At 37.8% G+C, this 24913-nt stretch overlaps 1 protein-coding gene across 6 annotated transcripts in view; it reads right to left on the bottom strand.

Annotated features, from left to right (window-relative positions):
- The window catches only part of LOC104606669 (ubinuclein-1-like), a 47614-nt gene that overhangs the window by 8211 nt on the left and 14490 nt on the right, over positions 1 to 24913 (bottom strand). Inside the window, exons 5-13 of one of the 6 annotated variants that reach the window (XM_010271984.3) lie at positions 17026 to 17677; positions 14551 to 14650; positions 14321 to 14430; positions 14092 to 14178; positions 13580 to 13705; positions 6973 to 7110; positions 6839 to 6886; positions 6275 to 6376; positions 4765 to 4818 (exon numbers count right to left, since the gene is read on the bottom strand). In XM_010271984.3, the coding sequence (XP_010270286.1) occupies positions 4765 to 4818; positions 6275 to 6376; positions 6839 to 6886; positions 6973 to 7110; positions 13580 to 13705; positions 14092 to 14178; positions 14321 to 14430; positions 14551 to 14650; positions 17026 to 17677 (1417 nt within the window). The remainder of the gene's footprint in view (positions 1 to 4764; positions 4819 to 6274; positions 6377 to 6838; positions 6887 to 6972; positions 7111 to 13579; positions 13706 to 14091; positions 14179 to 14320; positions 14431 to 14550; positions 14651 to 17025; positions 17678 to 24913) is intronic. The other 5 variants (XM_010271985.3, XM_010271986.3, XM_010271987.3 and 2 more) reach the window with 5 other exon arrangements.

Here is a 24913-nt window from a genome sequence, read left to right as displayed (position 1 = left end):
AATCGTAGCCACAGTAATTCTGACACACCATGTGTCATTGCCCTGTATTCTGCTTCAGCCAAGGATCTAGCAACTACAGACTGTTTCTTACTCCTACATGACACAATGTTCCCAGCGACCAGAGCACAATAACCTGAGGTGGATCTCCTATCATCAATACATCCTGCCCAATCAGCATTAGTAAAAGCTTCCAACTTCATGTCTCCAAATTTGGCAAATAGAATACATTTCCCTGAAGTACCTTTCAAGTAGCACAGAACCCTTTCTGCAACAGCTAAATGAGTATATCTGGGATAATGCATAAATTGACTAATAACACTTACTACATAGGAAATGTCCGACCGAGTCATGCAAAGATATAACAACTTCCCAAGCAATCTCTGAAACACCCCCTTGTCAGATAAAAGGTCACCATCTGTAGCAAAAAGCTTATGATTGGGATCAATAGGAGTGGGGATTGGTTTAGCTCCAAGTTTATCAGCCTCAATAAGGAGGTCAAGGACATATTTACACTGAGAAATGAAGATAACATCCTTAGATCTAGCAACTTCAATGCCCAAAAAATACCGAAGATCTCCCAAATCCTTGATCTCAAATTCAGAGTTAATAAATCTTTTGAATTTATTGACCTCTTGAGTGTCATTACCCATGACCACAATATCATCAACATAAACTATCAAAAAGGTCACCGGAGAACCATTTCTCTTCAAGAAAAGGGTATGGTCAGATTGAGTTTGTGTGTAACCAAAGGAGACAAGAGTAGCCCTGAACCTCTCAAACAAAGCCCGAGGAGACTGTTTGAGATAATAAATAGATTTCTACAGTTTACACACACTGCCTTGCATTTCCTTCCCATACACCCCTGGAGGCAAAGACATATAGGCCTTTTCAAGTAGGTCTCCATTCAAATAAGGCATTTTTAACATCAAACTGGTGTAGGGGCCAATCAAAAGTAGCGGCTAGAAATAACAAAACCCGGACTGAGGTCATCTTAGCTACAGGAGCAAATGTCTCAACATAGTCAATACCATACATCAAAGTGTAGCATTTAGCAACAAGCCTAGCCTTAAACCTCTCAATAGATCCATCAGAGTGATATTTAATAGTAAACACCCATTTACAACCCACCGGTTCCTTCCCTTCAGGCAAGTCAACAATATCCCAAGTATGGTTCTTATGCAAAGCATCCAGTTCAGCCATCATAGCATCCCTCCATTCAGGTCTAGATAAGGCTTCCGGTACGGACCTGGGTATCACATGGGAAGAAACACAAGCAAGAAAAGAGTAGTAGGAAGGAGAGAAAATGTTGTAAGACAGGTGTTTGGAGATACAATGGAATGTACACTTCCGCTTGCCGTTGCGGAGAGCAATAGAAAGGCCAAGGTCTAGGAAAGATGTAGATGGGTCAAAGGAAGGCTGACCTGTTACCTCAGTAATGATGGGAGGAGCAAGAGGCTCTTCTGTAGGAGTGGAAACAACTTGCCCATGTCTGAATCTGTGCCTTTGGTACCACCTTTGGAGAACAGGATAAGGAGGAATTATAGGAGAATGAGGTGGAGGAGGAGGAGGAGGAATATTGGAGGTAGGTCTAGTGGGAGAAGTTGACACCTCATGAGAGGACTCGAGGAATGGGAAGAGGAACAGCTGAAGACATAGCAAAGGGTTCTTCAGATTTCTCCCCCTTGGGAGAAATACTAAAGAAAGAAGTCAACTCAGAAAATGTGACATCCCGAGATACAAAGTGGGTGCCACTAACTGGATCAAAACAGCAATATCCCTTTTGTGTTGAGGCATATCCCAGAAAAACACATTTACGAGCCTTAGGTTCAAATTTGTGCCTTTGATGGCTGTGAACATGCACATAGCAAGTGCACCTAAAAACACGGAGAGGAAGAGAAAAAAGATCCTCATCCGGGAAAAAAAGGCTAAAGGGGTTTTGAAGTTAAGAACCCGGGAGGGCATACGGTTGATCAAAAAGGTAGCAGTAAGAAGAACATCTCCCCAAAATTTTATAGGAACATGGGATGCAAACTAGAGGGATCTGGCAACTTCAACCACATGTTGGTTCTTCCTTTCCGCCACTCTGTTCTGTTGTGGAGTGTAGGAACAAGAACTTTGATGAATAACCCCAAAAGTTTCAAGATAGGAGGAGAGGGTTTTCTCAAAATACTCCTTAGCATTATTAGAACGGAATATTTTGATCCGAGTGTTAAACTGGGTGAGGATGAGTTCATGAAATTTTTGCACAATAGCCGGTATTTCATCCCTGGATTTCATGAGATAAATCCAAGTGTAACGAGAGTAGTCATCAATAAAAAGGATAAAGTACTTGTAACCCCCCATGGTTGGCAAATGATATGGCCCCCACACGACTCACAATGAAGACTCAATAAAGACACTCCCTTAAACATATCCGGAAACAAATGACTCAAAGTAGAAAAAGACAAATGACCAAACTGAAAGTGACATAACAAGACTTTGTCAATAGACTCTGACAAGACGATTCTAAGGCAACTCCATGAGGTGGTCCAAAAGCTCTATCCAGTGTGTCCAGCAAGTATATTCCATTCGCCTCATGGCCACTCCCAATCATCCTCTAAGGTTGCAGGTCCAAAAAAACACAATGAGTGGGAAAAAAGGTTATGCTACAATTCATAGATTTAGTTAAGCTACTAACACATAAAAGGTTAGTATTAAGTTTAGGGACATGAAGCACAGAGGATAAATAAAGGGTGTCAGAGGTCTTTATATCCCATTTACTAGAAATGGGAGCAAGAGACCCATCAGCAAGGGATATTTTCTCTTTACCAAAGAGAAGGTGGTATGAGCAGAAGAGATTAGATAGGCTGGTCATATGGTCTGATGCACCGGAATCAATAATCCAAGGGATTTTATGATTACCTGAAATTGAAGCATGATTTGTAGAAGCATGAATACCTGAGTGAGCAAATGCAGATGATGATGATGTATTGCTGGAAGAGTGAGATGAAGAAACAGTAGCTTCCAAGTGATTTAGCAGCCTCCCATACTTTTCAAAATCCGCCTTCATTGCTGCCGACTGCTCAATGGTTGATTTTTCTTCACTCTCCTTATTTCCTCCTTCAAGTATTGTAGCAACATTAGTTGTCTTAGGCTTTCCTACCCGACTACCCTTCTTAGAACTGTTGTTATTCTTAAACCTATCAGGAAGAAGCTCAGGATGAAGCTTCCAGCAAGTGTCTTTTGTATGCCTCAGTTTCTTGCAATATTCACATATATGTTCCCTTTTCTCAGTAGGACCTTTGGCTTTATTCCAGCATGTGCAAAGTATTCTGTAAGTGGACTCTGTAACTGAACTTGCCGCCTACTCTCCTCACTGCTTATCATATCATATGCCTAGGAAAGAGTAACATCGTCTTTGGCCAGGATATTTTGCCTAATGATGTCAAACTCAGGGTTAAGTCCAGTGAGAAATTCAAGCACCCTATTTCTCTCCACAAACTTCCTATAGAATAGTAGATTGCTACACTCTTCTCCCCCTGTCTTAGGTTCTTCACGTCACTTTTCAACTTGTAGACTCTGGCTACATTCAACTTTTGTGAATAGGTCTCAGTAACACTGTCCCATATCTCCTTAGCCGAAGACATCCAGAGATAATGCTGACTTATATGAGGTTGCATAGAGTTGACCAACCATCCAATGATTGTATAGTTCTCCTGCATCCATTTCTCAAATTCAGGGTTTGTCTCTTCGTGTTTCACTTTACTACCTGTGAGATACCTGAGTTTTCCTTTATTAAAGACATAAATTCTCATAGACTATGTTCAAGCAAGATAATTTGTCCCATCTAGCTTGATTGTGGTCACACCAGTCAAAACAGAATCTATCGAGCGAAGGCCGGAAACCGGCACTTGCTTGAACTCACTTCCGTGAGCGAGTAATCAAACGAAAATCAAAGAATCAGAAATTTGGTCTATATAAACTTACTTGAAGTCAAACCAGAACCTAGATAAATGAAAACTAGGATTATACTCCATCCAACTATTGGGAAGAAAGAAGATGCAGCCGCTCCTACCAGAGCTTCCCAATCTCTTCCAAACCTGAACCGCCCTCCTTTAGGAGTCAAAAGACACCTCCCAAGCACAGAGCACCACACCCAAAGCTTCACCTTTACCTGTACCTTCGAAAATCTCTAGTCGGCTAGGTTTTGGGCAACAACAGAACAGCACCACTTCTTGGCAATATCCATCCAAATTTAAACTCTCCAAACCCTCTACCAACTAGGCCAGAGATCCTCTGAGCTATAGAGAACCTATCTCTCTATACACTCTCTTAATCTAAGGGTGTATGGGAAAAGAGGAAGAAGAAAAGAAGGAAGAAAGAAACATGCTCCAATACCAAGATGTAAACCAATCCTCAAAAATAGGTGTAAACTTAAAAAATTAGAGAGAAAAAGGAGGAAGAAAAGTAAGAGCAGCAGTACAAGAGAAGAAGATGGAGAAAAGAGGAGGAAGAAGAATAAAGGTCTGAATAATCCTTCCCTTTCTTCTCTAATCCTTTTTACTAAAAATTCATGTTAAACTAATTACAAGTAAGCCCTTAAGTGGGCGGCCAGCTAGGCAGTAACATAAAGAGATCAAACAAAAAGAAATAACAGGCCCATTAAGAGAGGCCCATTAACTAACAGGAAAATAGAAAAAATATTACAAGAGAAGATACTAGGACCCATTCGGCTCAATCTCTTTACATCCTTCATTCCCCTCTCCAAAACCTTAAAAGACCCACCTCCTTGATTGGCTGCACATACATGGTTTGCAAGACATGGAGCGGGAACGGAATCTGGAACCAGGGACACAAAACACACATTAGTCGCATAAACTGAAATCACTTGGTTACCTGGGTCTGATAGACAGGTTGGAATAGGATTGTTCCCAGCTTCCCTTTCTTGTTCCAAAGGTTGGTAATTATCTATCTCCCTGAGTTGGTTGGAAAGTCCTACTGCCCTTTGGTCAACGTGGTGATATGTCCTCTCCACCCCTGGTTCACCCCATCTGATGCATTCCTACTCTGCTTCAGGTTCTCCCGATTTACCCCTTCTTTTATGCCTGGCATATTCTGAAGTCTTAGGGATGAGTTATTCCCTTTAATGTCTTCAGCCCTTCTTGTTTCCAGAAGCCCAGATCTTTTACCTTCATCTGTCTGACCTTTCTGGCCGTCTGTTTCCTGCCTCCATTTCTCCTCTATGTCACCCTGAAATAAGCTTGCTATATTCCACGTACCCATGTCACCTTATCCTATCATTTCTAGTTTTCCCATGGCTGGCCACCATCTATCTTAACATTCATATTTCTGTCACACTCATTTTTTGGATATTAACCACTTAAATATTGTAAAGAAGCTTAACAGCAAATTAGTTTCAATTTACATATCACAGATGCATATGGAATCAACCAGAAACACCAAAAAGAATAAAGATATACATGAAATGGTATAGAAAATGTATAATATACATACAGAAAGGCCATTAATACTAAAAATCAAATAAATAGTGAAAAGGTACACGAAATGAAAATGCAAAAACTACATAACATGTTCAGAAAACAAAATGTAGATATGGAAAAAATTCTTTTAACTTAAAAAGATGACTGCTATTAAATTTATTTCAAGAAAATATGGATATAGAATTTTTTCTCAAAAATAATTGCATACCGGTGCAAATATAAACTGCACACTTTTTTACTTGCAACCCTCTAAATTTTATCACATATTTTGAGTAATAACTACAGTTTGCCTTACAAGTGGAACATGCACCACATATGCAAGAAGAGATAGATGAGTAGAACTAGGAGAAAGAAAAAAAATAGATGCAAATTTTAATATGGTTGTTTTGACATGAAGCCAAGGCAAGTATTGGCATTATATGGTAAAGATAGTGTACACTTTATTCAACTTAAGTAATTAATTTATTATCACATATGCATGGAAATGCCATATCATCCATAGACCTATATATTAAAAAACTAACCAAATAAAATACACACCATAATTTAGTCTTTAAAAATTCTGAGATTTATTTTAAATGATTTTGTTACCACTATAATTTAGGGATTATCAAGCTGTGTTAAGTTTTTTTTTTTATTTTTTGACAAATAGGTAACGCATTTCATTCAAAAAGTGATAAGCATGCTGGTATGGGTGTACCAACATTAACCCTTGCCAGCAAATTAATTTTCTAGGATGTAAACATGTAAAGAGATGGGGATGAAAGAATGCAGAGAGAGAGAGAGAGGGATACCTTATGTTTGCTATACATTGCCCTCTTTCGTTCCTTTGCTCTGCAGACAGCACTTTTGATTCCATGGTTATCCATGGATCCATTTGGCCACAACTCTGCAAGCTGAACCACAGATTTTGCACACATAACAAGAATCTCAGAAAATGTTCCAGGATTTACTAAAGAATTAAGTTGCCACAATAATTAACAATTTGCACAAAAGTTAGCTGAATTGATGTGAGAGAAAGACTTTGCTAAGGGCCATCTTGTAACAGTTGAATTGGTTGAACTGAATTGTTTATCTGTTTTTTCTTTAAGTGAATACAACAGTCATATAATGAAATACAAGAGGTAAGGTAGTCACCAAACATGCCATTCAGCAATAAAGGAGTTTGTCACCTGCTTAAGCTCATTCACTAAAAAACAAAGTAATAAGAAATTCAACTGAAATCAAACGGCCCCTAAAACACCAGACTAACTGAGTTGGCAGTACTCTTGACAGCTTTTTTTTTCTTTTTTTTTGGGGGGTGGGGGGGGCACCAACCTACATAAGAACTAAGAACTAAAAAAGTAGGTGCAAAATACCTCTACATACAGCTTTCTGATCTGTGGGCCCTTGTCTTCATCCATACCCTAGGACAGTCAAGCAGTAAGATAATGAAAACAAAAGGAAAGAAATTGCAAAAGCAAGGCACTTCATAACAAACTAAATTCAGTACCTCAACAAATAGATCATAGAGATCGCAAAGCTTGTCTTCCATAGCATCATCCATACAATATTTCCCCTTGACTCCTTTTTCTTCAGAACCAAGTGGCTCTTGAAAATCATCAGATGCTCCATCTCGTGGCTCAGATGCCTGAATAAACATTTGCAACATCCCATCACTATAGGGGGACGAAAGCATACAAACATATATTGCCGGTTTCGTTATAGGACTACCTTTCAACTTTCAAATATAGCTTACAAACCCTTAAGAATGAGTTTCAGATTTTTCCCAACTGACGTTAACATTGTTGCATGCATGAACCCTCCTAAATGGACGTGTCCATGTCAAACACACATTAGAATCCAAAAACCCATTGGATTTTTGAGGACACTACTATGCAAGATTTCCTTTTTATAGCCTACCTTGTTTGACATAAATGAACAGCTAATGTACAAGATGAATTCCATTTTCCATATCAAATTTTACTTGGTAACGTGACCGTCGATGAGAGATCGTTGACGATGAGGAACTGAAGAAGCAACGGGTTGAAGGACATATGGCCTCTAAAAGGCAACTGGAATTGGAAGAAGGGATGGGCAGTCGATCACTGCAGTCAAGGTGTTCGAAGTTCCCCAATTCATAGTGTAGGAGAGAGAAACCAGAAAAAGAAGGGGGGAACTTAAGCAAAAGTTGTCAGCAGTTCTATCTGGCCGTTGGAGGGAGAAGCGAAGGTTAAAGCTCGCAAGGATGGTCTTTATGTGGCCACCGAAGGTTTATATAGAGGCACAAGAGTGGATTTTTTGAAGGCAAGGATTAAAAATATCGACACGATACCCGATATGGGGCGTATCGTATCAGTATCAGACCTCACCGGCACAGGATACGTCACAATTGGATACTTATCCGACTAGCCGTGTGTATCGGTCTGATATGCTACTATATCAGCGTGTATTGTATAGTATCAAGCGATACAATCCAACACGTATTGAAACGACAACGTACCACGCGTCTACATCCATGCCTTCATCTGACAACAACAAACCGCGTCTCACTTTAAAAAAATGAGGCTGCCACGATTCGAACATAGAACTAAAGTCACCCAATGACCAAGAGCATATGCCTCTTTCACCACCAAACCACTTACCACTTTTTGATAATAAAAGAAATACATTAACCTTTATCAACATTAAAGTCTAGTAGTCTACATACAACCCAAAAAAACAATATATACTAATATTCAAACAACTCCAACTATAAATTAAAAAGAATAATTTTTAAAATTAGTATTTTATGAACAATGGAATTAATAATTTATTAAATCTACATATATACCAAAAAATGATTTTCAATTTCAAGAAATTTATACAAATAAAATTATTATTAATAGAATAATTATTTTAGTACATAAAATTTATAAATATACACATTATATGTATATTCACATTTTTATAAATTATTAATTAATATTTAATTTGCATTAAATAATAATGTATTTGCTATTTACGAAAATAAAAATATTATTTACAAAATATTTGAGAATATAACATAAATTGAATTGGTCAATTCCACTAATCTACATTTATATAAAAATAAAAAAAGAATTGTATTTTAGAAATTTATAAAATAAAAATATTAATAATGGAATAATTATTTTAGTAATTAAAATTTATGAATTTTCAAATAATATATATCTTCAAAATTTTAATAGATTTGATATTATTTAAATTTAGATTATATATTTTTTTATAAATTATTAATTAATACTTTAAATTTTATAATAACATATTTATTTTTTAAAAAATGAAAATATTGTTTACCAAACATTTGAGAATTGATTTTTTTTGTTAATGTTAAAAAATAAAAATAGTAAAATAGAAATATTGATATTAGTAATTTAAATAGAATAGTTGCATATGTTTTGTAACTTGGACTTTAATAGAAAATAAAATAATAATGGCTTTGTACATGTATTAATTTCTAAAAATCTATATAATATGTCTTAGATTCTTGATTGATGCATTATCAATAAAATTGCATAATATCTATGCATCTCGCTATATTAGTTGCAATATATTTCTTCATATATACCATTAAAATATAAAGCTCCTACATATTTATTTATTATTACTAATCATTTTGACATAAACTTTATATTATTAATATATTTATGGAATTTCTACACATTTCAATAGTGTATCCAAGCATTTCCATATTTTTCATCTATATCCATGACTCCATGTGTTACCTAGCATATTTGTATCCGTATCCAAGTTGTTCGATATGATACCCGATACCGATACTTTGATCCTTGTTTGAAGGCATGTCTAGTGGGGGAGGAGATCTCCTCCAAATCCTTAGAAGATCTGAAAGCTTGGGCTCTTCAAAAGTGGGACCCTTCGGGAGGGTTGAGACTGCAGAGGTTATTGAATGCAAGGACTCTTTTTATATCCCCAGAAGCGAAGAGGTTTTGGAAGTCAGGGGGCAGAAACGTAGACGGTGAACTCCTTTGACTAGTCCCTTGGGATATGGCAGACCTCTGTTGAGATGGAGAGGCAAGGAAAACCTTATGGATGTGAATCTTTGGCTTACCCCTACACAGAACTCTATGTTGGTTGAGAAAATAGGAGACATGTGTGGAGGGTATGTTGAGACAGACAACTCGTCGCATGCCAAAGACACAACAGAATGGATTCGTATTCTGGTCAGGTGGCAGGGGCATTCCCCAACGCCTGTTCAAATTGAAGACGGGGACGAGCTGCTGGTGATCATCCTCTGGCCAGAGTTTTTACCTAAAAGAAGACCCAAACCTTCTTTATCAGGCCAAGATATTGGATAGGTGGTGGGGAGAAATCTCAAAAAGAAGGAAAACCTACTACTCTTGTGCTTCATTTTTTGAGACATTAGTCCAACCTACTACTCCGCTTGGGCTGTCATTCCCGGTTAAAGAGACTTGGAGCAAACCCGTTCCCCCTCGGGTTGGTAGTTTTTGTTGGGAAATTTTCCTATAAAGAATTAACACAAATGACTTGCTTGAAAGAAAGAGACCCAACTGCTGTTTACTTCCCAATAGGTGTATTCTTTGCAAAGCTGATGGGGAAACGGGTTATCATATTATGGTTACTTGTCCAGTTACTAAGACTGTTTGGGAGTGGGTGTTTTCCCTTTTGGGGTATACTTGGATCCCCCTATGAGTGTGCAATGCTTGTTCTCTCCTTCTTTCTTTAGTTGGCCTAAGAGAAGGGGGCAGATTATGTGGAGAAGCATTAGGGCTGCAGTGTGATTGTCAATATGGGAAGAAAGAAATTCACGAATTTTTTCAGATAAGGAAAGAACCACAGAAAACCCAACAGATTTGATACTTTCAAGGGTTGCTCATTGACTGAAATCAATGGAGATATTCTCTGAATTCTCTATGGCAGACATGCTGAGAAAGTGGAAAGAGGTTGCTACTGCTGCTATGTATAAAAGGAACTGTAGTCCCACTTGGACCCCCCTTCCCGCCAGATTCATAAAACTGAATTTTGATGGATGTAGCTTAAGGAATCCAGGGCCTTCTGGGATAGGGGGTGTTTTCAGGAATGAGGAGGGGTATATAACTGCCATGTTCTCTGGGCCAATTGGAGAGGGTGACTCTCTTAGGGCCAAAATTCTAGCAGTTCTTGAAGGAATCCAAAGAGCAAGAGAACTAAGCATTAGATGCTTAGTGATTGAGGGGGACTCAAAGGTGGTGATTAGGTGGCTGAAAGGATATATCAGTGGCTTGTGGAGCTACAGAAATGAGAAGAAAAAATTTAATTGGCTGTGTAAGGACTTAGAGGTGCAATACAGCTGGGTGAAGAGAAGTGCCAACTCAATGGCTGATGGGTTATCTAAGCAAGGGGTGGCTAAGGATTCTTTGTTTTGGGCACATTTTTAGTATTTTGTTGCCATTTTGATGTTGGGGAGTTAAGATAGTTTACCTCCCCATTTTCTGTAATTAATTTTCACAAGTATTATTCATTAATAAAGATTTCTGTTATCGATCAACAAAAAAAAAATCTCAAAGGGAAGGGAGTTTCGCAGGCACATATCATTGGATTGCTGGTCGGCGCCAAAGAAGGCAGTAGTACAGCTATAGAGACCACTTCAATAATCGATGGGGGTGACGTGGCACCTTTCCAAAGCATTGGCCCGAGGGAACCCTCTTCGGTCGTAGAGAGGCAGACGCTTGGTGGGCCCGATTCGACGGTGTCTTAGCAGGAGTTTCAAATTTTAAACGAGGAGGTTTTAGAGGCTTTGGTGTCTAGATGCATCGGGAAATTAAGATGGATTTTGGGAAGGAGATCTTGGGACAAGTGGCAGTGTTAGGGGCGGGATCTATTGATTTCCAAGATGAGCCTCGCACCATGGAAGGGGGACACTCACGAGACAGTTGCATGGGCGAACCACTAGGTATTACCTCCACCTCATCAGATGGAACCGGGTGCCAAGCTATACATTTTTTTACTTGACTCAACCCCAAGCCGAGTCTGGTCAATTCGTTGAAAGCCTTACCAATGAGTCTCCCTCGTCCTCTTTACAGGGAGAAGTCGTTGTAGCCCTTGACTCATGCAAAATTCAGGAAAGAAGAAAACTACCCGTGTCTGTTTCACCATTTAGCGGTGTGTTCGATCATTGCGAGGGAGACTGCCAGGAACAAGAGCTCGTGCCAGAAATCGAGCTTCGCTACAGTGACGCAGTAGAGCCTAGGATGGAGTTGGCTGTTCAATCTAGAGGAGGGGACTTGGAGGTTTCAGAGGTTTCAGAAGTGCCACCTACCACAACCCCTTTGGCTTCCTTACCAGCAGAGGAATGGCCAATGGTAGGGGAAGCTTCCGCCATTTTAGTAGGTATTGTAGGGTCAGGGGGTGAGCTTGCAGAAGGGAACCCTCCTACGGAAGAGCCTTCCACTTGGGTTCTATCGAAAGTCCTAGAGATTTAAACTGTTATCTTGGAATATTAGAGGTTTAAACTCAGGGTGTAGAAGTGTAGTGGCTGGCTCTCTTATAAGGGGGTGGAATCCTGGTATTCTTTGCCTACAGGAAACAAAAATGGAAGCAATTGAGCCTCAAACAATCAGAAATGTTTGGGGGGAAAGGATTGTAATTGGAAAGTATTGCCAGCTGTTGGGACTGCAGGTGGTGTGGTGGTGATCTGCGATGTGAGTAAAGTGGAGACAAAAGGCAAGAAGGCGGGACAGTTTTCTGTTTCAGTAAGATTTCAGGTATTGGAGGATGGATGGGGTTTGTTATGTCAGATGTGTATGGCCCGAAAGATAATAGTTTAAGGGCAGCTTTCTGGGCAGAGCTCAGTACAGTCAAAGAGGAATGGGACAAACCTTGGGCAGTAGGGGGAGATATTAACACTATCCGGTTTTCTCATGAGAAAGAGGAAAGGGCAGACCAGGTAGGGGCTTAAGAAGCTTTACCGAGTCTATGGGAAGGTGGGAATTGGTGGATCTACCTCTCTTGGGAGCCAAGTATACTCGGACAAACAACCACGAGGAGGCTACTTTAGTCCAGCTAGACCAGTTTGTGGTTTCTATGGAGTGGGTAGAGAGGTTTCCCAACTTATCTCTCGAAGCCTTACCAAGGCCTTTATCTGACCATGCACCTATCTGTTTAGACTGTAGTGACTTACAATCAAAACCATCTCCCTTCAAATTTGAAAATGCATGGCTTGAAGAAGAGGGTTTTGTAGATTTTTTAAGCAGTTGGTGGGAAGAGAATCATGTGGAAGGTTTAGCCAGTCATGTGGTGAACAAAAAGCTAAACCTTGAAAGAGAGGATCAGAACTTGGAAAAAGGAGGCCCTCAACTTGGCAGATCAGAGGAAAAAAAAAAAAAACTATTTGGAGGTAATTGCAGAACTTGATAAGGCTGAGGAAGAAAGATATCTCTCTCAAGAGGAGAGGAGGAAGAGATTGGTCGCAAAACTGAACCTTGACAAACTCGCTTTCCAAGAGGAGATGAGATGGAGGCAACATTCCAAATGCCTTTGGTTGAAGAAGGGAGATCAGAACACAAAGCTCTTTCATAAGATGGCTAGTGCAAAAAGGCAAGAAAATGCCATTAAAAGTCTTTTTTATAAATGGAGAAGTGGTTGAGGATGACAAATTATATAAGAATATGAACTACAACTCTCTTTTTTGTACATGAAAATATCTTTTTGTAAAGCAGGGCTGGGGAGTGTAGAGCTGCTTGAGAAGTTTTTCTTTTTTGTAATTCCCCATGTACAGCTTCTTGTTGTACATGCTTTTTTTCTTCTTTAATGAATTCATACTTTACCTGTTTCAAAAAAAAAATTACTTGGCATGTGGTAACAAAGGCAACACTTTTTGCAGGTATACAATGTTAGAATTCAAAAAATATGAACTATCTTAACAGTATATATCCTATACCCATGATCTTTCATATTGCAAAGTCAAACTGTTGGACACATTGAATTCCAACTTCTGTGTCCACGTCCATGCAACATTGTCACTAAGACAAGAATTTGTGGACAAACCATAATCACATCAGCATGGATAAATTGCAATGATAATTCCTTTAAAATTTGAACCAATATGGTCATGTCATATCATATATTCAATCAGAGGCTACCTTGGACTTTAAAGAGAGAGCCTGCACTTTTATCATTTCAACAATCTCCTTCTTTATTTGTTGGAAGCGATCATCTTTTGCTTGTTTTGCTGTCAAACCCAGTTCAACCATCTCTTTCAAGTTTCTCTGTGGCAAAGACATGTTAGTTAGTATTTATAACTTCTGTATCCTTAAAGGGAGAAAAGGTCAACCAACAACTGACCCCCCCTCCCCCCCCCAAAAAAAAAGAAAGAAAGAAAGAAAGAGGTAACTAAATGGAAGTTCTGCTTATAAACTGAAGGCATGAAGCATTAAGTTAATAAATAACTGGGAATGACTCAATGAGGTTTTTGCGGAGTACAAGATTCACTAACAAGTATGAAAGTCTATTGTCATAATTCAAGCCTCATCCCAGTTATTTGGAATCAGCAATTCACAATAAATAACATTGTGAAATTGAGAAAAGAGGGTTGAAGTAGACACTATTGAGATGTAGGTTCAATTTCTTAAAAATAGAGGGAGAACTAAAATACCTTCAATGTTTTGAGTTGCACCAAGTGGCCAAGAATACTCATAAGGCGATTTATTAACTCTTCTGATATTTTTCCTTGGCTTGACTGCTGCAACCCACAGGATGAAATGATTTAGAATTATTCTAGATATATCAATTAAAGGTTATGCGAGTGTTAACAAGTAAAGAAAACTAAATAAATTAAAAATATCATGATACAAATAGTACTTCAAAAAGCTATCTTTCAGTACCGCCAATCTGGCAACTTTAGCAAGCTTCTGTTTTACTTCTCGAGGCAATCTCCTCTTGACTGCCTGGGATGAAGCATCAGCATCCTGAACTTCCATAATAGGTGGTCTTGCTGTAACAGAAGCATTGATTTAAAATAGTCATCAAATAAAGGATCGAAAAAACAAATAATAAATCCAGAAACTTATAGATACAAAGATATTAAGTTTGAAGAGACAATTGCAAAACTTACACTCTGCGACCATCTTCTCCAGCTCCCTGATGGCCCTTTCAAGCATTGTACCTTTTGGCCTAACAGTAGAGCCTTCCTTTACATGCATGGATGAAGTCTTCTGATCACAGTTAGCTATAAATCAACACCAACTAAACAGCTCACAGGACATATAAAGCAGCAATGCAAAGCCACATATGAAGATAAATCTAATCATGTTAGGACACAGGGAAAGAGAGATTCAGAAGAACCTTTTAAGAAAAGCATCGAGATAACAAGAGGATTGTAGCTCATATATATTATATATAAAAAGGTCATTACCCAATGTTAGTCAAAGCTATCTGGGGTATTGGGAGGTGTAGACTGATACAGACCTAACCTTTACCCTTTTTTTGCACAAAATGGACGCTCTCAGACTTGAACCCACATTCTGACACTTGTCAACCCGAGATTTTACTATTGCACCTAGCAATAGATCCTATTGTAGCTCATATATATTTCCTATTTAATTTGACTGGCTTTTGGTATATCCATATTTCTAAGATGTAGATAGAACATCTTTTAGTTCTAGTTTCTGGTTCACATTAAATATTATTTCTGAAGATGTATGACTTAATTATCCCAGAGATACTGGAAAAGAAACGGGCCAGATATTGATATATCATTGTAAAATTCTGACCTAAAATCTGTATTAAGTCAGCTGATCTGTTGATGCTGTTTCTTTTGACTGTCTTCTCTATGTCAGCCATTGAGATATATGAGAAGTTTTACTTAGATATTTAACATAAATGCATGGTTACTGATCAAAAAATAAAAAACTAGAACTAAAATCAAATAAGAAAACAGTAAATTTTTAGATCTGAGACCCTTTCAGTAGAAACTTCTTTTCTTTTTTTTGTACCTTCCAAATTGAAACTTGAATCATGTCATTTTATTGGTATTAATCCTGTCAAATTTTAATATAAGAGTTCAAACAATTAATGGTATTCTATTCTATTGCATACATGTAGGTTTCAGTATAAATTTTTTATTGAGAACGTATTGTATTAAAGAAACCAAAAATTACATCAGCCTATGTACACAGAGAAGATAGGAGTAGCAGATTGTAGAAATACTCAAAACATTTCAATATACAAAATTATCTGGTCTGCCTTTCATATGCCACAACCATGGTTCAAAGTATCTATACGCTCAATATTAAAAATCAAGTAATGAGCCATATAAAGCATTCATACTCTCTTTTAAAAGTTTCACTGAACGCCCATCATTCCACCATCACTTCACACCTACTACCATTATTAAAGCTTACCAGATGTCCCTAATTCCTTGTATTCAGTATATTAGCAACCTCAAAAGTTGATACATATCGTACAATATGGTAAGATACAAACATATCAATACTTTGAAATGTAAACTGGAAGTACAACAACCAAATGAACTAAGGATGTTAACATTATGAATACATTTCTAGCTTTTTGTGAGCTATGCTCATGTATATATTAGAATATCCAAGGTTACAATTCACAAAAAAACAGGATTTTGACATAGAAGAAATTGATGGCTTATCCATAAAATCTGTGGACTTTTGCATAAACTGGGACAGAGCTTCTTGGAGTGTCAAAGTATGGTTTATGAATATTTCAAAATGTTGGATGAAAAGGATTTATTATGGACTGAGAAGGATAACAAAGACAGAGTGACAATGGAAGAAAGCTTATGCAGGGTTAAGGGAAGAAAGAAGAGATATAGGGGCTACAGGAGGGAAGATAAGGGTAGAAGAGGGAGGTGCATTGCCTGAGTTCCCTTAGGATATGTTGATAGGAGAGTGGTTGTTGATTAATGTTTGACGCTGAGAAGCCAAATTGTCTGGTTACTATTTAGTGATGCTTGGCTTGGCAGTTGCTGACACTGTTTAATTCGCATGGATCTCTTGTTGTTTAAATTCTAGTACTTATGAGAAATTCTTTGTACATATAGATGTATTATAGAATTTGGCTTCTAGACTTCTCAGGGGATTCTGGCATTTGGAGACTGTTCTTCCTTTGCTGTTACTTTCCAGTCATGGGTAAACCTCATATAGTTTCCTTTTTAATTTTCACTTTCATTAAAAGAATTAATAAGCAGTATATTGACCAAGATATTCAATAAATTTGTATCATCTCTGTATAACAAAATGCTTTTGTTCAGGAAGATGGTGAAAATAAGAGATTCTAATCTCAAACTAATCTCATTTTGATGAATAAAAGGCTATTAATCAAAATAAAAATTAAAAAAAAAAAAAGAAACAAGTAACCTTTTAAGCAATTACCAAATACCAAGTAACAGTTAAGCTTAACAAAAGCAGTAATTTGCAAGAGCTGAAACAAAGTCATCAAACTTAAGCAAGAAAGAGTTTGTCATCATGCCTCAAAACTCTCAGCAAATATATAACAATGCAAATGGGGAAAGAAAGGGAAAACCAAGCCATACAGATTTCCAGAATTAATGATTACTTACAGCAGTTTGCACCGGGTACTTGATCACAGAGGAATTAAGGTCAGGCAGTTGACTGCTGCAATTTTTCTCCTTCTGCCTAACTTTGGTGGATAGCTCTAGTTCGTTCATATCATTCAATTGTCTATTGGATTGAGGCTCAATCTGAGATGAAGTATTTTTATCCCGATACAAATGAAGCAAAGCATCAGATGACTCACTTGAAACTTTCAATTTACTACCAAGCTCTCTATGTTGGACAGTTCCAGTCCTCTGCCTTTCAATGTCCTTTGCTTCTGGAAATACAGAAGCATCCTTATTTAATATTTTTGCAGATGAAGGATTATCTGGTTTAGTACTAGAATCAGTGGATTTTTTCTTGGAAAGTCCTACAGGAGCATTCAATTGATTCTGAACTTTCTCATCTTCATAATATTCACTTATAGCAGCTAAACTTTGAGATGGACTAGAAGATTTTGTCCCTCCCAATGGTGCTGTCCTTGCAGCAGCTTTCATCCTCACATTACCCAATTTAGCATTTTTACTTGGAATATGATCACCATCTTTTGTATGTTTATTTGGTACATTTTCACCATCCTTTTCAATACGAGACTTTGCAAGATCCTTCCTCCTTCGTTTCTTTGGTTGGTGGTCAGGTGATGCAACAGGTTCATTTCTAGAGGACATAAAGCAAAGAAACAGGTAAAACATCAAACTCAAAAAATTAAAAAAACAAAAAAAAGCATGGCCCATACAAGAAGATGATTAAGAATTTTATCCCATATGCTTCAATATAAGCATTTTATCCTATGTAAATAGGCAGCAATAAATTTTTTACACACAATATAAATGATGGCCAATATTCCAATATGTCATTCTTCATGCAACAAGGCAATTTGGAGCAATTTGTATGATGCCCCTTTTGTATATTGTACCTCAATGTTTGGGCTTTTTTATTTCTGATCAATGTATATACTCTTATTTGTCTAAAATATGTAGGGCAATATAAACTTCTTTTTTTATGAAAGTTTAACCAAATTTCATTAAAGAAAGAAAAGTACATGAGAAGATGTACATAGCAGGGATAGAACCCCAAAGCTTACAGAGGAGGAATACTATCACCATACAGCTCTTCCAGAAATACACCCCATTTGGCTAATCCATCCACCATGTGATTTAGTTCCCTGGGAATCCAAGTTAGTCTTGTATTTAGGCAGTTCAGGGAGTCCCTAACCCTTTCATCCCTTAAACAACCTCCAATTACAGCTAAACCAGGGTTGCCTGAAGTGCTTCCATCAAAGTTTAGGGTCACCACACCTTTGTAGAAAAATATGTGGTTGTCTCAAACTTACTTGTTGAGGGTGTGGGAGAAACAGAAAGGTGTGCGCAACTCTGTTGAGGCCATTGACTGAAAGACCTCTGAACAAATCCGAGTTGACAGCCCAGAGGTTACAGAGGTAAGTGATGTCTGAGGTCAGCTTTTCAATGGGCCTAAATTTGTTGCCAAACAGGCGTTTGTTTCTTACCTCCCAAACTCCCCACATTACTGCATGTAGTACAGTTTGCCAATAAACTTTGACTCTTTTGCTTAGTCCTGTTCCTTTCCACTGATGCACAAAATCCAGAATATGCTCTGAGAATACCCAACTGCAACCAGCCAGACTCAAGAAATAGAACCATATCTTTTAAGTGAACTTACAATGAAGAAGAATGTGATCAGCTGATTCACCTTCACTTAGGCATAATAAGCAAGCATGGGGAGGGATAAATAGTCTTCCCAAGTTCTTCTTCACAAGAAGGTCGCAAGTGTTTATTTTCTGAAGACAAGCTTCCCAGACAAAGAAACAGACTCCTGAAGGAATATGACTGCACCAGATCTTCTTGAAGGGGAAAGAAGAGCTTTGTTCACCTGCAGTTAGAACCTTGTACATAGACTTAGAAGAGAATTAATTCGCCTATTGTGTGGAGGGTCCAAATTAGGGTGTCAGAGGAGGAGGGGGAGATGTAGACTTCTTTAAGGGTTTGTAAAAGAGCAATTAGGTCAAAAATCTCCGGGTCCCTTGGGGGTCTTCTAAGGTGTAGACTTCTTCTTGCCGCTTTCTTCAATTAAAAGTCAATGTAGTTATAAAATAAAATTGAAAACATCACCAGTATCCTGAACATTAAAGCAAGTATGGCAATACTGCAACAGAAGTGAAAGAAAAAATGTTTTTCCTATATAAATATGCAACTATTACATTTGCTCATTTTGACAAGGTTTCATCCTAACATAACCCCCCACATTCATCTGTAAATTAAAGAAGAGATCCACTAAAATGGTCATATTAAGGTAAACAAAATTTTCCCTCATTTTCTCTATTAATATCTGGGAATGACCTGCAAAGTTCCAATTAATCAGTAACCAACTTGGACTCAAGCCCTCATAAATGTATAGTTAATTGTTTGAGACTCTTGAACTTTGAAGATGCATTTGATCAAACTTACCCCAGAATATTATGTATGTCAGTAAAATAAATAAACACCATCTCATATCTTCTTTCCTGGAACTTGGGCCTTAGAAGGGATGCAAGAGACTCCAAAACTCAAAAAAAAAAGTACAAATCTACCTTTTGGGTAGATGCAAAGTTTGCTCCGCAAGCCCTAGAGGATCACTTGTTTTCTGCTTCTTTTTCAAGATATTGTACCAAATCGACCAACCTCTACATGGAATGGGCTTACACACCAAACCTCCTAAAGATATGTAGTTCCTCATCCACTCCACCAACTTCTTGGAGAATCTCTAGAATAAGGTCCCAGAATCTGTTTACTTTTAGGGTTGGCTCCTAGTGGTAACCCTAAATAACTCAAAAGTAGACCTGGCAAAAAGTTGACCTAACCCGCGAACCCGACCCAACCCAACCCGAAAAAAACAGGGTTAGGGTCTCATATTTAGCTACCCGAATGTGAAAATGACCCAACCCGACCCAACCCAAAAAAAAACTAGGTTGGGTTGGGTTGGGTCATGGGTCACCCGCTGACCCGATTGTCAAGTCTAATTAGGATTATTTATGCATTGTTAGAAGTTTCCACTCTTTATTTTTTTCTATTTAGTCTTTACTTTTTAATGTTTACTCTTTAAATTGTTAAATGTTCAAGTTTTTTATTTTATATTTGGAATTTTAAGGTTAATTCTTTTAATTTTGACATTTTTCATGTAATTTTTCTTTATCTTTTTAAATTTCAATTATTTTTTGGGATGACCCAAATTGACCCATGAGTCAACCCTAACCCGAACATTTAGGGTTAGGGTCTAGCATTTGACAACCCAACCCGAAATTTAACCCAACATGAAATCAACCCAAAGTACTTTGACCCAACCCACCCAACCCAATTGCCAGGTCTACTCAAAAGCCACCTAGTCACTAAACACCCTAGACAACCTGCAAACTATTTAACCACCTTATCTTCCAAACTAATTCCTACACACAACTCTTCTCCAAATTAATCTTTAGATTTGAAATGTATCCAAAGAGCCTCACCACCAACTTCAAGTTCCCCACCCAATGAGACTACCCTTCACTGAAGAGAATAATGTCATCGACAAACTAAAGGTGTATCAGCACTACTTCCTCACTCTCCATTCTTTCGCCATCAAAGTCATTTGGAAAGGCCCTTCTCCTCCAAAGGCAAAAGTATATTATTGGGAAGCAGCACATCAAATTATTAAACTTGTCAAAGGCTCCAACAGAGACAGAAGGCTCCTCTATCTCAAGAATGAGAGTGCAAACCACCTTTTATTTTCTTTTTTTATTTGTGCCTTAAGTACAGAACCACTTTTTTTTAAGATCAATAAAAAAGGAATTTTTGTTAAAATGTAAAAAAGATTACACAGGTGACCAAATGACAAGGCATCACCCATTACCTAAAAAAATCTGCAAACAAATACAACAAAAACAATAAGAAAAACAAATCTTACTGCACCTCTAATGCCTTCCAAAAACAAGCTCCAAACTCTTCTCTCTTGACTCCTTGAAAATCCGGAAGCACCAGCACCCAATAGAGCACTTTTACACCTACCATCCTGTGTAACTTCTCTTTAGACTTGTGTTTCCCATCAAAGATCAGCCTGTTTATTTCTTTCCCTATTTCCAACAGACTGCAAAGGGAATGGCAATTCCAAAAATCTTTGCCATTTTGCTGCCTCTGAGAAGTGGCCACAAATCAAAGATTTCTTTAGACGTTTGAGGTGACCACAGCTCTTTACAAACAACCAATATTAGTAGTACCAAACAAAGCTTATGAAGTCGAAGACCAAAAGAAGCATAATGTGTTCAACATTTGATTCGCATAGAACACATCTACTTGCCATGCAGTACCCTCTCCTTTTTAACTGTTCCTGGGTAAGAATGTTGTTCATTGCACCAACCACCCAAACACTTCCATTCTTGGAGGAATTGGGTTACCCCAAAAACCACCAAAAGAATCCCTTTTAACCTATCTTTCTGTCAAAGCTTTGTAGTAAGATTTCAATTCACCACCTCACATCCGGGCCCTCAAAATTAACCTTCGTCTTTTGCATCCTGGCCATAAAATTCAAAACATTCTTCAAACTCCCAATCTAAAAAAGGTCCTTTGAAAATGAAACACGCACTACCCTTCTTTGCTGAACATCAAAACATTGTGAGATTGTTACATTTTTCCTACTCAAACTATAAAGCTTTGGAAATAAGTCACACAACTTTCTTGCTTCCAACCAATCATCTGTCAACTAACATAAAATAGCATAACAAATCAAGAAGAAAATAAGAAAGAGAATTAGAGAAAACACCAAGATTTAACGTGGTTCAGCTCGGTAGCATACATCCATGGGAAGAGAGTGAAAAATATCCACTATGAGAACAAGAGATACATAGCAGACCTCTCTACAGACTCACAACAAAACATCCACTCTCACTCAACCCTAATCCCATAAACCAATGGCTTAAATAAGCAAAAGGGCAAATTATATCAGAATTTCAAATAGACCCCTCTTCCTCCCATAAACACATACAAGTCCCCAAAATATATCAGCATTACAAATATATCCTTATAACCTCCAAAAACCCAAATGCAATATATCTCTCTACACCTTCCCTCAAACTCAAGGTGGGGAAACCAGCTTGAGTTTGCAAGTAAGGATGTTAAAGCAACCTCCATGAAAATAGGTTTATTGTTGAAGCAACAGCCATAAAACTTAAGATGTTGAAGGGGCCTCTTAGAAACCAAAGTTAGATGTTAGAAAGTTGAATGAACTCGTGCCGGAAAGCCAGAGTAGAGCCAAGTCATGATCTAGTAATCGCCAAACTAAAGTTGGTTGACGGGAAACCAACACATATCATACCAAAGGATCAAATTTAGCCATCAAAAAGACCAATCACAATCACCGAACCAAAGAACAAACCATGCCAAACAACTAGATCATCAGAAATGCAAACAGAATTACCAAAACAAAGTTGGCTAGCAGAAAGCCAACTATGCTGAACTCCATAAACCAGAGCAAAGATTTAGAGTTGAACAATGGAAATCCAACTATGAACTCCATAAACCAAATTGACGAATCAGAATTGGCCAATTGAAAAGCCAACTAGATAAAGTGAATCAAAATTCCATGTCACCAAAGGAGATCAAAACTTCAAGGATTTCTTCAATAATAACTCTGAATTGATAAGCATAATAAAGGATCATTGCCGAAACATTTCGTCAAACATCTTCCATGCAAAACATGTATGAGGTAAACAAACCAGATATTGATATTGATTGATGAAAATAGATCCATCATTTACCAAAATATCCCAAATATCAAACCAAACCACAAACAAGATCAGAACCGATCATAACAATGCAGAACCATTGTAGAAATTTGCACCATCGAGACATTTTCTCGAACACCAAATACTCACCTTGATCTCCAATATCACATGATTATATTGATAATCATAAATGGATCAAAGAAGTTGCAGTGCCTTTATAATACTTCTTCAAAAATTAGAACTCCCAAAGAAACACCAAACTTAGCTAAATGAGCAACAAACCAACCTTTTAGACAATAAATCAAACAGTTGATATGCAACATAGAAACCAGAATTTGCTTTAAGATATGAACTAGTTCAGATGCTAGGGAACATAACCGACAAGATGATGAGGGAAAATACAAATCCTTCCAGAAAGCAAACAAAAGAGAAAATTCAAATAAAGCTTTAATAGTGTTATAAATAAGGACTGGAAAATGCCCTAATATACCAACCAAATCAGATTTCCTTGCCCAAATGACCCTTTGATCTTCTTTTTCATATAAAAACAACCTGAACTCGAAAAGCACAAGTCTAGATTCCACCAGGTATGAGATAACCAAAAGAACATCCAAATCTAATGTTACTTTTTCCTAGTTCCCAAAAGAAGCAAAGAGAAACAATATCACCCCTTTTAGGGTCTGGTAAAATTCTACAAAAATGATGAAAAATATTCAGAAATATTCTTCATTGAATGGTAAAACTCCCTAACAGAATGCTTCATAGATTCAAGCATCATAGACCTCGCATGAACAGCAACATGAATGGTAGCCGTGAACAGTAACTTGATTGCTAGTCTTCCTTAGTTCACCAGACTAATTCCCACACTAAACCCACTCTGATACCATGTCAACTAACATAAAATAGAAGAAAAATCAAGAAGAAAAATAAGAAAGAAAAATAGAGAAAAAACCAAGATTTAACGTGGTTCAGCTCGGTAGCCTACATCCACGGGAAGAAAGGGAAAATATTCACTATGAGAACAAAAGATACATGACAGACCTCTCTACAGACCCACAACAAAATATTCACTCACTCAACCCTAATCCCATAAACTAAAGGCTTACATAAGTAAAAAGGCAAATTATATCAGAATTTCACACAGGCCCCTCTTCCTCCCATAAGTAGCATACAAGTCCCCAAAATTATCGATTATAAATATGCCCCAGTAACCTCCAAAAACCCAAATAAAATATCTTTCTAGTTTCTATGTCATCCTCCCAAAACCGAATGCTTGGCCCATCTCCCACTCACCAAGAAATAAAAGGCATCAAAAAAATAGATTTAAAACATCATAATTCCTTTCCACAAGCTCACCCCATATGAAGAAGATACCCCCTTAGGAAGCTAGGGTCCCACCCCATACTTACAAGCAATGACTCTCCTCCACAAAGCCTCCTCCTACTCCAATCCCACTTCCCCAACAAAGCCTGATTAAGCATCTTCACCTTTCTAATCCCTAAACCCCATCCTTAGCCCTACATAACCTATCCCACCTCACCAAATGAAGCTTCTTTTGGTCCACCTTTAAATTCTACAAAAACTCCCTCTGCAACCTCTCAATTTCATCTTCCACGCTAGCTGGAACCTTCAACAACGACATGCAATAGATTGGAAGATTATATAAACAAACAAAAAAAAGCCTTGATTAAAGTGAATCTTCCCCCAAAGGAGGGGTACCTTTCCTTCCACCCAGCAAACCTATGCTCAATTCTGTGACTTCTGTCCAACACTGGCTCCAAATAGAAAGAATCCCCACTTTGACCCCGATTTGTAACCCCAAGTAAAAGAAAATACCCTACTAAGCAACTCAATGCCACTGTGAAATCTTCCAAAACCCCCCTGCTGAATATCCCCTACCCAAATCATCACGCTCTTACTCAAATTAATCTTCAATCCAGCCAGTATCTCAAAACACTTCAAAATTGCCCTCAACGTCAGAACTTATTGAACTGATCCATCAACAAAAATTTATTGTGTTGTCCACATACTATAAATGTTAGATGGAGACCCTTCCCTTCCAACCCCCTCCCTACAAAACCACTTTATTGTCCATTTTAAGGGCATCTCGGATACCTCACATATTTATAAATTATTTCATGGAA

The sequence above is a fragment of the Nelumbo nucifera genome, chromosome 5 (assembly GCF_055504915.1).
Source record: "Nelumbo nucifera cultivar China Antique chromosome 5, China Antique-T2T, whole genome shotgun sequence".
NCBI lineage: Eukaryota > Viridiplantae > Streptophyta > Magnoliopsida > Proteales > Nelumbonaceae > Nelumbo > Nelumbo nucifera.
Note: the sequence above shows the minus strand (reverse complement) of the source record. Positions and strands in the feature narration are given on the sequence as shown.